Raw genomic sequence first — 16,336 nt, forward strand, 5'->3', positions numbered from 1 at the left:
CACAGGGAACAGGTCAGGGGAATGTTTGCCTTCCTCCCTACCCCACCTTCCTCTCCTGCAGCAGCTGCTCTGTTCCTGACACCCTCTCCGGGTGATCAGTGCCCTCCACAGCTCCCCCCTCCTCTCTCCTGTACTTCCCTACTACATCCCCTACAGAACAACCCGACACTCCAACCTCACTCCTCCCCACTGAATCCTTCTCACTGCAGGGAGCTGCTGAGGAGCCACATGGTCCATCCCTGGATTCTCCAAGCACTGACTGCCCATCCACTCTGACCACAGCCAGGGGCCACATCCCACTGCCTGCCCAGCGTCCATCCATGGAGGTGACCACTGTGTCCCCATCTGCTGCCTCACCCACTGAAGGAGATGATCTGTGTGAGACAGATGTCACCAGTGTGGCCATACACAGTGTGACCCTCCTCATCTGCCTCTGTGGGCTGGCTGGCAATGGGGCTGTCATCGGCCTTCTCCGACTGAAATTTCATAAATCTCGCTTCTTTGTCCTGGCTGTCATTGACTTCCTCTTCCTCCTCTTTGCGCTCCCATCCGCCCTCCTCCTCCTGGTGGAGGACGTGTCCTGCTCTCCTATCTTGCCCCGGCTGTACCTGAATTACCTTTTACAGCTCTCAGTGGTGTCCTACTACTGGGTGCTATTCAGACTGATGCACAGCAGCAAAGTGCGGTATATGGACAAGCTCTGCTGCCTCTGCTGCCGCTGTGGCCTTCCCAAGCGCCTGGTGTGGGTCTTGGACAGTGTCCAGTACTGGGCCTTCTTTGCTCTCTTTGCTGTCATTCCTACAGTGAGATCCCTGTGCCCATCACACCAGCAGGAGCACTGCCGGGCAGCTCTCATCTCTGTGCACACCATCACCCTGCTCCTCGTTGTTGCCACCCTGCTCATTTCCAGCACAGTTGATTTCATTAAGGCCAAGTGGGACTCCCAGCAGCAGCAGCCCGAGAGGCACGACATTGTTATCATCATGATTGTGCTCCTCACTCTCCTCCTCAGCCTCTGCAATTTCCTGCAGCAGCTCGGTTACATTGCTGTGTCCTCACAAGTTGTTTTCCTGCTCGCCTGCATCCACAGCAGCATCAAACCCTTCATCTATTTCTTGGTGGGGAGGTGCTGCAGGCCCCGCTCCATGGGGTCCCTCTGGCTCTCCCTCCAGAGAATCTTTGAGGAGTCAAAAGGAAAAACAGCCCACAGCGATGACCCTGCCATGGACACGGGGATCTGAGCCTGCTGATCCCTTCCACTGCTCTACTGAAGGACCCCAGGAGAGCAGTGGAAGCTTTCCTTTAACCTCCTGATTAATCAATATCCACCGGACCACTCTCCTTTTATTGTTGTATTCCTGCAGGAGAAGGGAGCAGGGGCATTGCCTTGGGTGATTTTTGTGGGATGCTCTGCAGGGAGCACATTGGAGCATGGCTTTCCTCCTCCCTCCTGCATCCACATGGCTCCAAGCAGTGCAGCTGGGCTCTGTGCTGTTCCCCAGCTCTATTCCCCATGCAATGACCCTCATGGCCTCTGCCCCAGGGAATGAACTCCATCTCCTTTGGCTCAGCAGATGAGTATCCATGGTTTTTCCAGGGAGCTATTGCCTGCACAGCATGGGACACCTTCATCCCTGGGGACACACCCAGCACAGGGTGGCAGTGATTTCCCAAATCCCTGCAGGGCTGGTGCCTCTGGATGGCAGGAGAGGGGTTGGGATCACAGGGAGCATCCTTCCCCTTCTGTCCAGCAGAGCCAGCCCTGCATTCCCAGCTGATGGGAAGGGTCACCAGGTAGGGCTGCAGAGCTGGGGAGGGACAGCAACATTCCCTTATCCTTTCAGTGGGAATTTGTCACATTCTTGAATTCCAGAATTAAATCCCTGTGAGTAAAGTGCAGGGTCAATAGTGAACTCCACTGATCCTTTGTGCCTCCTGTACCAGAAAGTAAACTGAATATGAAGAATATGAAAATTCCCATCACCGGATGCTTGGACCATTGAATTGCACAGAGATTATGGGCTTATGCTGTTCTTCTGCACAATGGGGCCATCCATCCTCTGGTTCCCCAGCATCAGTGTCCAGGGAAGCCCTTGAGCACCTCCATCCTGAACCTGGCCACCCTCAGGAGGAGCTGCACAGCCACTCTGGACAGCAGCTCCAGCCACAGTCCAGCTTCTCCAGATCTTTGTCATTCTGTAACTACCCATAAATGAGAGTTGGATTTCTGGTTTCAGTTTGATTCCAGTGTGGTACAACTGACTGTAGGACACGGGGTTGTAGTTGTTATAATTGTTGAAGTTATTAAGCCTTGTGCTTGCCAGAAGGCCCCGAGGGAAAGGCAGAGCTACAGGCTGGGTGGGTGGGAGGTGCCTGAGGGCTGAGAGGCAGTCAGGAGTGAGGGGAGAGTCAGATGGGACTGAGATTGTGATTGGCTGGGGGAACACATGAACCGCATATGAGCAGGAAGCTGATTGGCTGGAGGAACATGCAGACAGAGTATGAGCGGGAAGCTGATTGGATGGTAGGACATGTTCATAGCAGCAATGCAGGTGAGCCAGTCAATGGGTGCCCTCCTTCTGTTAAGTTCTTTTAGGCCTCAGTTTGGTTTCCATTATGTCAGGTTGAGGTTAAAGGTATAAACAGCAGTCGATTTTTACAATGAAGCAATCTCCTTTGGATGTATAAGGGAGTCCGTGTCGCTTTGTTCCAAGTGCTACAAATGGCAAACCTGAATCGGGACCTACAAAGGCGGCACAGAATGTGCTGTCCAGTCCAGTAGCAGCTTCCACTAGGTCAAGGAGCCATCCGAGAAAATCTGGGAAAAGTATCCGGTGAAGGATCCAAGAGAAGTTCGGGAAGGAACTCAGGAATTTAAAATTGCGCCAACCTCTCCTAGGGGGTGACTAGGCTTGTGGGAGAATGTATTGGAGAGGAATATCCCTGGAACAAAGTAGAGCTTGGGCTAGGTAAAGCGGCTCCCACATCAGCAATCAATTAATATGGCCAAGGACCTTGCTGGACTGGGTGTCTAATCAAGTTAAAGATTTTCCCTTTAGCGGGATCAGCAACCTGGCAAGCAATACTGCAGAGACTTATTGAAATCACCAGGTACAGCAATACCGAAGCTTGCGGGCACCTCACTACATGGGGGACAATCAAGGGGGCCATTAAAGGAAGTCACGCGAATGTTGGCCATTTTGCAGCTTTGGACATTAATTCCCCCAAACCCTCAGTGCCACTAGAACCCGTATATGACCCCAAGAATAATCCAAACCCTGCAGAATTGCCTTACCCTGAGATCAACCCAGGCCCTGGGGGATTGCCTTATCCCGATAAAAGTTCCTGCATGGTGGGACCCCTGTGCACGGAACTCTCATCTCACAAGTGGGCAGTGGCTCACTTCCTGCCCTAGATGGCCATGCAGCAGTCCAGCACTGGCAAAAATGGAAGGAAGCTGCTTTGAGGAGGGTGATTTGGTGGTCGTTACAGCCTGCCCAGTAATAGATGAGCTGAAGCATCGGCCAGCACATCAGGAGCTAGACTATAAAGTAATTACAGAACTGAGGGCGCTAGTAAAAGAAGGCGGCGTATCCTCCCATCACGCCCTAAGCCACCTACAATCTTTCAGGACCACGTACATCCTCACTCCCCATGAAAAGCATAATGGAAAAGCATCATGAAAATGATCCTAACAGTGACTCAGTTTGCAGTCTGGCTCAGATTAGCAAGAGCTGTGTACAGCGCAGGCAGAAGCGCTGCAGGACAGAAATGCACCAGACCCTGTTGTGCAGTTGACTGGAGAGGGTCCCTCTGCAGTCTGTGCAGTGCAAGCAGGCCACTCGTGTGATGCATGTGATATCATCGCTTGCCTAGCCCTGCAGGCCCTGCGGCGACTCCCAGGGATGGGTATAGATTCTAACCTGTCTTTTGCTAAGACTTTACAGGCTCCAGCAGAGTTATTAATGCAGTTCCTGGACAGACTGCAAGCCACGCTCTCTCGGTGGATCAGTGTGACCGTGGTTACAGGGGTTTTCAGGTGGTAGGAGAGATGAGAATGTTGACTCCATGATCAGAAAGCTTGATTTAATATTTTATCATATATATATATGTTATATTATAACTATACTAAAAAGAAAAGGAAAGGAAAAGTTTTCCTCAGAAGGCTAAGCTAAGAATAGAAAAGAATGATAACAAAGGCAGCTCTCTCCGACTCTATCCAAGATAGCTCGGTCCTTGATTGGCCACATTAATTATACACATCCAAGATGGGCCAGTCAGAGGTGGACCTGTTGTATTCCACAGCAGCACATAACTAACCATTGTTTACATTCTGTCTCTGAGGCCTCTTAGCTTCTCAGAAGGAAAAATCCTAAAGAAAGGATTTTTAGTGAAAGGATGTCTGCAACTGGTTAGCAGTGATGAGGCCGGAGTTATTCTGTTGCAGCTGCTTGCTTTTAAAAATGCAAACAAAGATTGTAGAAATGCGTTGCTCGCTGTTCATAACCCACATAGCAGATATGGTCAGAGCATACCAAAATGTGGGAACTGCTGCTGATAACACTAATTCTGTAGCAGCAGCTTTAACCACGCCTTTCGCATTCCGGACACACAGGCAGGGGGCTGTTTTAAATGTGGTTCGATGGGTCATTTTAAAAAGGATTGCCCTCAACAAGAGGGTGGGATAAAAATACCATCTAAAGATTGTCCAGGTGTGGAAGGAGAAAGCATTGGGCTGTTGACTGCCACTCCCAGTACCCTGTGAATTGGAACGCTACACAGCCAGGAAACTTCCGACTGGGGGCCGGACCACGTACCCCTGAGAATCAAAAACAATTCAAGACAAGACTTTTAGCAAGTGAGCTCCTGCCTACAACTGCTGGCACTGCCAGGCTGGATCTTGCCTCCCGAGAATCCATAACTCCAATGACATCTTTGGTGCATTTAGCTTCTACATTTAGGTCTGGGGACCCCTTGGTAATAACACTCATGCTTTGTTAATAGGACATTCCTCTGCCACCAGGTTGGGACTTTTTGTACTGCCCAAAATTAATAATTCAGATTATGAGGGCAAAATACAGATTATACTATGGGCCCCCACGCCACCCTGCTTTATACCTGCAGGTCAACCTATAGCTCAACTTATTCTCTTCTCCAACAAAACCCCTAGTGGCAAGGGCAAAAGTGCCACAGATAACTTTGACATCACAGGTCAGCCACAGATTTTCTGGACAAGCTCTATTAGAACAGCTCAGCCAATTCTAATTAGCCCAATGTTAGATGGCAAAAAAATTAAAGGGGTTGTTGATAGGGGAGCTGATGTCTGTATCATTAAAACTAATGAATGGCCTAGTAATTGGCCTACAATCAGCTGTGCATCATCCCTAATTGGGGTGGGAGGGATGCAGCACCCTAGACAGAGCACTCACCTTTGCCTTGTCCTTGGCTCTGATGGGCAAACTGCCTGAGCTGCCCCATTCATTGACTCTATACCGTATATGTAATGGGGAAGAGATGTTCTGGGACAATTTGGAACAACCATACAAATAGACTCAACCTCACAGCAGGGCCTTTTTCATAGGGGCCATTGATCAGCCGTTCCAAAATCAAGTACTGGACACATGTAAATTCACATGGCGGCTGAAGACCCTGTGTGGGTCGACCAATGGCCCCTAGGAAAGGAACAGCGACTAAATTTAAAACAGCTTATGGAAGAATGCTTGTCCTTAGGCCATATCAGTCCATCTTCTAGCCCCTGGCACACCCTTATATTCTGTGCACGTAAGCAAAATGGCAACTGACAATTATTACAGGATCTATGGACAGTAAATGCAATTGTTGAACCTATGGGGGCTCTGCAGCCTGGGCTTCCATCACCCACAATGATTCCCCTCAATTGGCCCTTACTAATTTTAGAGCTAAAAACCTGGTTTGTTACCATCCCTCTACATCCTGATGATGCACTTCAGTTTGCCTTTTCTGTGCCTGCCTTAAACCACACAGAACCAATGAAGAGATTTCACTGGACTGTACTGCCACAAGGCAGGTGTTGCCAAAGGGTAGTCGATCTTGCCCTACAGCCTGTTTGTCATAAATTTCCTATTGCAACCATATGGATGACATTTTACTCGCAGCTCATGATCAATCCATTTTATGTTCTATTCAGGTAGCTGTCATGCAGGCAATTCAAAATGCAGGACTCACTGTGAGTCCCCATGGCATTATCTAGGATGGAGAATTACTCAACAGACCATCAGCCCTCAGTCTTTAAGGCTTTGTGTTAAAGATACCCTAACTTGAAATTAATTACAGAAACTGCTAGGTTCCTAAATTGGTTGTGTCCTGGTGTTGGTTTGTCTACAGAACTTTTACACCCTTTATTTGGCTTACTCAGAAGAAACCCCCACCTGTACTCACTTCGATAATTGACCCCAGAAGCTAAAACTGCCCTTGCACACTGTGCTCAAGCAATAGAAAACTGACGGAATTTGAGATGGGATCCTGACAAATCTGTGTAACTTGCTATAACTGCTAGCAAATTTTAACCTTCAGCTGTTTTGTTTCAATGGTTTGTTAATGATAAAGACCCTTTGCAAGCGTTAGAATGGTTATGCTTGCCTTACACAGCAACAAAGACTGTGTGCACTGTTAATGATATGTTCTCATTCTTGGTTAAGAAAGGTAGAGAGCGACTACAAACTCTCCATAGCCAGGATCCACATCCCATCTACATACCTGCAAGGAAAGACAATGTGGCATGGCTGCTATCAGAGGACACCAATTTTCAAACCATGCTTGCAAAATTTTTTTATCAATTACCTATCCATTATCCCTCACATCATTTATGGACAGATATGGGAAACCTCCCCCTGTAAGGAAAGCTGTCACCACAGCACTGACTCCTGTCAATGGACCAACTGTTTTTACAGAGGCATCCAGCAAAACACACAGAGCTGCAGTGATTCGGCATGGAGGTGACTCTGCCCAGTGGCATAAAAGGGTATTAATTTTAAAGGATGCCTCTCTGCAGATTTTAGATTTGGCTGCTATGAGATATACAATTCAGTTATTTTCACAGAACAACAAAACATCAGAACTAATTCCTCATATGCTGCCAATGTTGTGTTCCATTTAGAATCTTCTGTTTTGAACGTTAATAACATCTTTTGTTGACAGAGTTAAGAACATGGTGAACTTTGATTAACAGCCGGCAGCATGATTTTTATGTGTTGCATTTTCGTTCCAACTCAGGTTTTCCTGGGCCTCTTACAGAGGGTAACAACTATACCACTCCATGATCCGTGTGGGTCCCTTCCAACTCTGGATATGTTATGGTTCTATTTTAAGATGCCTCTCTTTCATGATGATTCCACTGGATGACGACTCCCCTGTGTTGGCGCTATTGCCTGGCTCTGGCACATCCTCAAAAGCCCTCTGGAAGGCAACACTAACAGAGGGGGTGAATTCCTTTGCACAGCTCCCAGCCAGGAAGTCAGTCAGAGGGTGGGCACTGCTGCTGGCCAAGGAGCCAGAGCACAGCCCCATTCCCACCATCCCACACAGGCACAGCAGCAGCAGCAGCAGCAGCAGCAGGACAGGCACTTTGCTCCACTGCCTGCTGTCACACTGGCTCCAGCTGTCGTGGCTCTCCTCATTCCAGCTCCCCTGGGATGCGTTCCCACCGGGCTGGCTCCAGCAGGCAGGGCTGGCTCCCTCCGTGCCAGGGGCAAAGTGCTCATGGTGACACCTCTGCTGCTTCTCCTGCCCTCACACAGCTGCAGGGGTGACAAACAGACACACCAGAGCAACGCTGCTGTCCCCCAAACGTGGCTTTTCCCATCTTTTCCCACCCACAGCTTCCATGTGGAGCAGCACAGGGAGGGGTGAGGGACAGGACAGATGGCAAGGAGGATGTGGGAGCCTGGTCCTGTGTGCCTGGCACAAAAGCCAGGGAGATACCTCCTTCCTGGCTGTTGAAATTACATAGCTGGAGCAGGAAAACAATTGGAGAAGGAGAGGATTGCCCATGGAGATATCAGAGAGCAAATGGCTTTGGGATGGATCTGAGTTGGACCCTCAGGTGTCAGTTGATATCACTGAGCTGCTGGATTCCTTCAGCAGGACACTCATTTCAACTTTCCCTCCCTTTTCCCACACTATTTATAGCTTTTAATTCCCTACAAAACTCAATTCTGTCCCCAAAATCCATAACCAGGTTCCACCCAATGAGGGGGCCCTGGTGAAGGTGGAAGAGAAGAGTCTGACCTGGTTTCCTCTGGCAGCCTGGAGAACTTGCCCGCAGTGCACTGCCCTCAGCTGCCAGGCTCCAGCTGCTGTCCCTGGGCCGGGATCTGCAGGAGGTTCCCTGGAATGGTCCCTTGGGAAAGGGGAGCGCAGCCCGCGGGCTGAGCCCGAGCAGCGTCCGGCGCGGGCTCTGTCCCAGCTCCTGCCACAGCCCCTGCTCTCCGTGCTGCCTCGTGTTCTCCAGGGCTCTCACACACAGGCAGCTGCCTCAGAGCCTGCCACGGGCTCAGGGCTCTGCTCCTCAGCTGCTCTTCACTCTGCCCGGGAAATGAGCAACAGGAGAGAGCCTCAGCAACCACACCTGTGCCCAGAGCACTTGGGCTCCATCTCAGCTTCTATTCCATTTTATAGCAAATTCAATCCCAAAATCTTGTCTTTTGAACTGCATGAACTTGTCCCCTCTCATTCTTGAGGTGGATCCTTATGACCCTGAACTACAAATGAGCTGTTAAACCTATATTTCTGTTTCAAATGTGATTTCCCCACTTGAATAGCACAATTTAAGTGACACCGGACCTTCACCATTCAGTTTCCAAGAAGATTCATGCAATGATTCAAGCTGGAGCACTGGCACACAGCAGAGGGATGATTTGGGATTTCAGCAATGTCATATCTTCTGAGAAGAGGCAAATCCATGCGGCTCTCCTGGCTTTATTCTTTAGAAAGTTGCCGGTTTCCTCTGAGTCATCCTCTACACTCCATTGGGAGTCTGACAGCAGCCTAGAGTGAATTCCAATGAATTCCTAGAAAGCTGCGGTGAGATGATTCCTACCCAGGCTGACATGTGCCTCAGGGATCTGGGTTGCTGCTGCTGGAAACTGCTGGCCCTGGGACCAGAACTGTCACCTCTCTTCCCTGCTGACACCGTGTTTGTGTCCCCAGCTATGGAATTTCACATCCCCTCACCACCCCAATCCTTTCAAGGGCAAACACTTCATGATCCAGGAGCTGATGGGGCTCTAGAACCGGCGGACAGGCATTTTGGACAAGGGCATGGAGTGACAGGACAAGGGGGAATGGCTTCCCACTTACAGAGGGTGGGGTCAGATTGGATATTGGAAAGAAATCCTTCCCTGTGAGGGTGCTGAGGCCCTGGCACAGGCTGCCCTGTGAGGCTGTGGCTGTCCCTGGGTCCCTGAAAGTCACCAAGGCCAGGCTGGATGGGGTTTGTAGCAATCTGTTATAGTGGCAGTTGTTTCTGTTTGCATAGGGACAGTCTGGGATCAGGTGTCACAAACAACCCCAAGTGTTCCCAGGACTGAGGAGGAGCAGGAGCAGCTCTGGTGAAGGGCTGGCTGGGAGTTCACAGCACCCTGGTCACTGATAGCTTTCACTGCATCATCAAGTGGATTGGCAGTAATTAGGGTGGGCTCCAAGTGCTGATAGCCTGGCTGCAAGCAACTGAGTGCTGTCCTTCCCTTGGGCTCTGTGATCTTGGGGGAGAATGACAAAAAATGGGAATTCTTGCCTCAGTTTTGCTTCTTTGGTCAAAGGGCTAGTTTTAGCAATGGTTCTGGAGCTCTTCCCAAAATGGGGGCAGTTTCTGACAAGCAGCCAGACTCTTCACCAGCACTGCCAGCACTGCCAGCAGCATTCCAGTGCCACCAGCACCACCAGCATCCCTCTGCTGCTGGAGGGACAATGATGCCTCAGGGAAGAGAAACGAGGAATGGTAGAGAAAAGGCAGTTGGAGAATGGGACATTCTGCAAGGAAGGAGTGTTTCTAATCAGAATACAATGAGAAGCCATTTGCAAATTTCTTCATGTGGACTTTTGACAAAAGCCAATTCCTTTTTGGCCAAGAAAAAAAAAAATGATCAAGATAAATACCTCTGAGGGAGTGGAGCGATGACGTTGCTGAAGTTATAAAACAACTTCCCCCTGCCCTATGACCCCACTGAGCCTCTGGGAGCAACACCAGGACAGGGCACAGAGAGGAGCCAGCAGGATGAGAATGGGGAGCTCCTGGTGACCTGGGCACTTTCTCCTTCATGTCCCTGACCTGGCAGGAGCCGCTTTAGGACATAGATCCCAAAGGAGCAAGAGGGACCAGGAAGCGCCGCTGATCTGCACAGAGCCCTTTGCCTGCTGCTGCCCCACAGGGAACAGGTCAGTGGAATGTTTGCCTTCCTCCCTACCCCACCTTCCTCTCCTGCAGCAGCTGCTCTGTTCCTGACACCCTCTCCCGGTGACTGCAGGGCCCTCCCCAGCTCCCCCGTCCTCTGCCCTGAGCTTTACTTTCACATTCTCTGCAGAACTGCCCAACCCTCCCACCTCACTCCTTCCCACTGAATCCTTCCCACTGCAGGGAGCTGCTGAGGAGCCACATGGTCCATCTCTGGATTCTCCAAGCACTCACTGCCCATCCACTCTGACCACAGCCAGGGGCCACATCCCACTGCCGGCCCAGCATCCATCCATGGAGGTGACCACCATGTTCCCATCTCCTGCCTCGCCCACTGAAGGAGATGATCTGTGTGAGACAGATGTCACCAGCGTGGCCATACACAGTGTGACACTGCTCATCTGCCTCTGTGGGCTGGCTGGGAATGGGGCTGTGCTCTGGCTCCTTGGCTCCCGGTGTTTGTCCAGGAACAGCACCGTCCTTTACATTCTCATGCTGACTCTTCTGGACTTCCTCTTCCTCCTCATTTTTTTGCCCTCCCCTCTGCTCTTCCTGCTGGGGAATGTGTCCTGCTCTATCGTCATGCCCTTGCAGTATGTGTGGTTTCTTTTCAGGGTGCCACTGGTGTCACACACCTTTTGTCTGTACACACTGACATCCATCAGCATCCTGAGGTGCCGCTCCATCCACTGCCCGCTCTGGCTCTGCTGCCACCGTCCTCAGCACCTGTCATGGGTGGTGCTTGCCCTGCTCATAACTTTCATCACTGTCTTTGCCACCATGATTTCTCTGTGTTTTGTCCAGCTATCTGAGCACTGCTGGGTGTCTCTCATCTCTGTGCACGCCTTCAACCTTCTCCTCTGTGCTCCCGTCGTGCTCATTTCCAGCACAATCTTCTTCATTAAGGTCAAGCCTGGCTCCCATCAGCAGCAACCCAAGAGACTCAACATTGTTATCTGCCTCATTGTGCTCTTCACTCTGCCCCTCAGCCTCTGGAATTTACTGCAGTACCTCGGCTACACCATTGTGTCCTCCCAGGTTGTTTTCCTGCTCGCCTGCATCCACAGCACCATCAAACCCTTCATCTACTTCCTGGTGGGGAGGTGCTGGAGGCCCTGCTCTGTGGGATTGCTCCGGCTCTCCCTCCAGAGGGTCTTTGAGGAGACAGACACTGCCCACAGCCATGATCCTGCCATGGACACAGTGCTCTGAGTCTGCACTACTGAGGGACTCTGGGACTGTGGCTGAGGGACTGCTTAATTTGCCTGATGAATAAATATCTAAAGTGTCACCCTCCCTGCTGGTGCATCACCCAACCCCTTTCCAGTGAGAGCAATAGTGGATTTGTCTTTACAAACAAGCTGTGGGTCTGCTGGTAGATACAACTAGCACTGGGAAATAAAAGAAACAATGGGAAGGATTCCACTGATTGATGAATGGAAGAAGATATTTCCATTTACAAAGAAACTTTAGGTTTGCTGATAAATGAAATTAGACATCAAAACGTGAAAGAAAGAATGGGGAAGAAAAACCCCTAAATTGTGTAAGATTTAAAAATTGAAAGGGTCGGTTATACATTAGAGGGAAATCTTTAGTATCAGGTGTATTGGGCAGCCTGTACCTATCAAGTACCTGAGCCAGTGGGGAAAGAGAGAAGGGAAATGTGGCCAGGAAATTAGAATAAAAAGGGCGGCTGTGCCCTCCATAAGTTTGAGAGATCCCAGGGGAATGCCTCATAGCCTCTACCTTCAGTCAAATAAAGTCAAAGGATGCGTCAGTCTCCTGTTTGGACATAAACCTCTGATATTTGTGGATTAATTTTCCTAAAATCAGGTTGCACTGGGATCTCAGAAAGGCTCCTTAGGCCTCAGCCTTGAGGAGCAGCCCCTGGGCTCAGCTCCTGTGGCGCTGATCAGAAACACCCTCTGCTCCCAGCAACTGCTGCTGTCCAACCACCTCCTGGGCTTTCATCAACAGCCTTGGAAATTCTTGTACTGCCCTGGATGCCACAGCATCCCTGCTCTGCCACTGTCCCAGGAAGCTGCCGGCCCCAAGTGTGGCCAGGCTGAGCCATTGCTGTGAGTGCCGCCCATGCCTTGGGGCCCTGTGAGCAGCGGCCCCAAAGGAGAGCCTTGGAGCTCTGCTGGGCCCAGCAGCGCTGAGCAGAAGCTCCCTGGCACTGGGGCCTCTCCCAGCTGGGATCTCTCCCGGCTGCTGCCCTGGGCTGATCCCCGAACGCCGACGGCTCCTGGGCCCATCCCCGCAGGGCTCCAGGCCCAGCCCTTGGCCCAGGGAGGAGATGCAAAGGGATCCGCAGGGAGCATTTCACTGCCTGCCAGGGCAATTGCTCACAGGCACCTTGCACTCACTCTGCCTGCCTGGCTGGCTGTGTGCACACACGTCTGCATCTGCTGGGGCAAATGTGGCAGAAATGCTGCTCTCTCTCTCAGCTGTGTTAGTGCCTGAGACATCTGACAGGGGCAGGTCCGGAAGCAAGGTTAAGGCATGAGATACCATTCCAGCTAAATGCTGTTCATGTCCTTTCTTTGCTAAATTGTTTATTTTCATGTACAAAAGCAGGAATGGCTGGGGGAAGCAGAGACACTGCTCATGGTCCTGGGTGGAGCAGGGTAGGAGCAGGGCTGTCACAGGGGAAAAGACGGAGCTAGGGAGGGTCTGGAGGTTCTCAGAGGGGTCTGGAAGTTCTCAGGAAGGCTCTGGGTGCCGGCAATCCCAAATCTCCCCACTGGAGGAGTGCAGAGCTTGCCTGCAGCACTTGCAATGGAGGAGTGGCTCCGTCTTGGAAAGCTGTAGGATGTGATAGCATGGGGTGATGATGGAGATGGGATTGGGATAGGATAAGAAGCCGCTCAGCTGTGCTTCCTTTGGCCCTAAGAATGTTTTTCAGTGATCATGGAGCTGTTCCCAGGATGGGAGTTGTTTCTGACAAGCAGACAGATGCTTTATCAGCACTGCCAGCAGCATTCCAGGGCCACCAGCATCACCGACATCCCTCTGCTGCTGGAGGGGCAATGACCCCTCTGTGAACAGAAAAGAGGAATAGCAGAAACCTATCAGGTGAGGGAATGCAGTTGAAGAATGGAACACTCTCCAGGGAAGGAGTATTTCTAATTAGGGGAAAATGAGGACACATTCACAAATGTTATAAACAGGTGCTGTGGTGATTGACTCCCAGAAACGATGAATGAATATTACGTGTGTTATAATGTTCAAAGAAGCTCTGTTAAGATTTGGAGCTTTTCCAACGTGAGTACTGTGTTCTCGTTGAGAGTTGTAATGCTGCTCTCTGACCATTGTGGGGAGCCGAAGCCCGAAGCGCTGCACAAGCTCGGGGAAGGCGGGACGGAGGCGGAGCTGTGTTGGAAAAGCGGAATGTGTCTGAATGCCGGGGTTGGATTACCATGGGGTTGGCTTACCAAAAGGGTAGAAAACCTGTTTCTGTTTTGGGCAGTGTGCCTCTGGACCTTATTTTGTCCCGTGTTGTAGTTTAATAAACTTTTAAAAAATTTAAGAAGTGAGGCATCGTTTCTCACAACAAAGAAAAAGACTACATGATTTGTAGGGAAAATGAAAAAAAAAATCAAGATCAATAACTCAGAGACTGTGGAGCAATGATGGAGGAAAATTTGAAAACCATTTCCGACTGCCCAATGACTGCACCGAGCCCTGGGAAACAACACCAGGACAGGGCACAGAGAGAGGAGCCAGCAGGACGGGAATGGGGAGCTCCTGGTGACCTGGGCACTTTCTCCTTCATGTCCCTGACCTGGCACGAGCCGCTTTAGGACATGGATCCCAAAGGAGCAAGAGGGACCAGGAAGCGCCGCTGATCTGCACAGAGCCCTTTGCCTGCTGCTGCCCCACAGGGAACAGGTCAGTGGAATGTTTGCCTTCCTCCCTACCCCACCTTCCTCTCCTGCAGCAGCTGCTCTGTTCCTGACACCCTCTCCTGGTGACTGCGGGGCCCTCCTCAGCTCCCCCTTCCTCTGCCCTGAGCTTTGCTTCTGCACCCCCGGGCAAACCGCCCAACCCTCCCACCTCCCTCTCCCACCCCACCATTCCCACCGCCCGCCTCCCCTGCACATCTCAACTCCTCCCACTGAATCCTTCCCACTGCAGGGAGCTGCTGAGGAGCCACATGGTCCATCCCTGGATTCTCCAAGCACTCACTGCCCATCCACTCTGACCACAGCCAGGGGCCACATCCCACTGCCTGCCTACCGTCCATCCATGGAGGTGACCACCGTGTCCCCATCTCCTGCCTCGCCCACTGAAGGAGATGATCTGTGTGAGACAGATGTCACCAGCGTGGCCATGCACAGTGTGACACTGCTCATCTGCCTCTGTGGGCTGGCTGGCAACGGGGCTGTTCTCTGGCTCCTTGGCTCCTGCTGTTCATCCAGGAACAGCACCATCCTTTACATCCTTGTGCTGACTTTTTTGGACTTCCTCCTCCTCCTCTTTGTGTTGCCCTCCCCTCTGCTTTTCCTGCTGGAGAATGTGTCCTGCTCTATCATCATGCCCTTGCAGTACGTGGGGTTGCTTTTCAGGGTGTCCTTGGTGTCACACAGCGTGTGGCTGTGCACACTGACATTCATCAGCATCAAGAGGTGCAGGTCCACCCACTGCCCGCTCTGGCACTGCTGCCACCATCCCCAGCAGCTGTTGAAGGTGATGCATGCCCTGCTCGGGGCCTTCTTCATCACTTTCATCATTGTCATTGTCATTGCCATAATATTTTCTCTGTGCATTGTCCTGCTATCTGAGCACTGCTGGGTTTTTTACCTCTCCGTGCATACCTTCAACCTCCTACTCTGTGCTCCATTCATGCTCGTTTCCAGCAAAATTATCTTCACTCATTTCAAGCCTGGCACCCATCAGCAGCAACCCAAGAGACTCGACATTGTTATCTGCCTCTTTGTGCTCTTCACTCTGCCCCTCAGCCTCTGCCAGTTCCTGCAGGAACTCAGCTACACCGTTGTGCCCTCCCAGGTTCTTTTCCTGCTCATCTGCATCCACAGAAGCATCAATCCCATCATTTGCTTCTTGGTGGGGAGGTGCTGGAGGCCCTGCTCTGTGGGGTCCCTCCGGCTCTCCCTCCAGAGGGTCTTTGAAGAACCAGAAGAAAACACTGCCCACAGCCATGATCCCATCATGGACACCAGGATCTGAGCCTCTTGATCCCTTCCACTGCACTGCTGATGGACCCTGGGACAGCAGCTGAGAGATTCCTTGAGTCTCCTGATCAATAAATACCCACAGGATCACCCTCCCTGTGCGGCTGCATCCCCAGACCCTTTCCAGGCCGCTCTGGACTCTGATCCGTGCTTGGGAGGCCTCAGCCTTGAGGAGCAGCCCCTGGGCTCAGCTCCTGTGGCGCTGATCAGAAACACCCTCTGCTCCCAGCAACTGCTGCTGTCCAACCACCTCCTGGGCTTTCATCAACAGCCTTGGAAATTCTTGTACTGCCCTGGATGCCACAGCATCCCTGCTCTGCCACTGTCCCAGGAAGCTGCTGGCCCCAAGTGTGGCCAGGCTGAGCCATTGCTGTGAGTGCCGCCCATGCCTTGGGGCCCTGTGAGCAGCAGCCCCAAAGGAGAGCCTTGGAGCTCTGCTGGGCCCAGCAGCGCTGAGCAGAAGCTCCCTGGCACTGGGGCCTCTCCCAGCTGGGATCTCTCCCGGCTGCTGCCCTGGGCTGATCCCCGAACGCCGACGGCTCCTGGGCCCATCCCCGCAGGGCTCCAGGCCCAGCCCTTGGCCCAGGGAGGAGATGCAAAGGGATCCGCAGGGAGCATTTCACTGCCTGCCAGGGCAATTGCTCACAGGCACCTTGCACTCACTCTGCCTGCCTGGCTGGCTGTGTGCACACACGTCTGCATCTGCTCT

The 16,336-nt window shown here is 51.6% G+C and overlaps 3 protein-coding genes across 3 annotated transcripts; all 3 read left to right on the forward strand.

The window, feature by feature from the left end:
* The first annotated feature begins 320 nt into the window (after positions 1-320).
* On the forward strand, positions 321-1,241 carry LOC132075190 (mas-related G-protein coupled receptor member H-like). The gene has a single exon (XM_059475403.1). The coding sequence runs from the start codon at positions 321-323 to the stop codon at positions 1,239-1,241; it is 921 nt and encodes a 306-aa protein (XP_059331386.1).
* A 9,482-nt stretch (positions 1,242-10,723) lies between these two features.
* LOC132075193 (mas-related G-protein coupled receptor member D-like) lies at positions 10,724-12,226 on the forward strand. Its single transcript, XM_059475405.1, has one exon. The coding sequence runs from the start codon at positions 10,724-10,726 to the stop codon at positions 11,639-11,641; it is 918 nt and encodes a 305-aa protein (XP_059331388.1). The 3' UTR covers positions 11,642-12,226.
* A 2,454-nt stretch (positions 12,227-14,680) lies between these two features.
* LOC132075187 (mas-related G-protein coupled receptor member H-like) lies at positions 14,681-15,952 on the forward strand. Its single transcript, XM_059475400.1, has one exon. The coding sequence runs from the start codon at positions 14,681-14,683 to the stop codon at positions 15,620-15,622; it is 942 nt and encodes a 313-aa protein (XP_059331383.1). The 3' UTR covers positions 15,623-15,952.
* The last annotated feature ends 384 nt before the right edge of the window (positions 15,953-16,336 follow it).

Source organism: Ammospiza nelsoni, chromosome 6, assembly GCF_027579445.1.
Source record: "Ammospiza nelsoni isolate bAmmNel1 chromosome 6, bAmmNel1.pri, whole genome shotgun sequence".
NCBI classification, from domain to species: domain Eukaryota; kingdom Metazoa; phylum Chordata; class Aves; order Passeriformes; family Passerellidae; genus Ammospiza; species Ammospiza nelsoni.

Bases quoted from the DNA above. Each gene is read 5' to 3' on its own strand.
- LOC132075190 (XM_059475403.1), top strand. From the start codon at position 321: ATGGAGGTGACCACTGTGTCCCCATCTGCTGCCTCACCCACTGAAGGA.
- LOC132075193 (XM_059475405.1), top strand. From the start codon at position 10,724: ATGGAGGTGACCACCATGTTCCCATCTCCTGCCTCGCCCACTGAAGGA.
- LOC132075187 (XM_059475400.1), top strand. From the start codon at position 14,681: ATGGAGGTGACCACCGTGTCCCCATCTCCTGCCTCGCCCACTGAAGGA.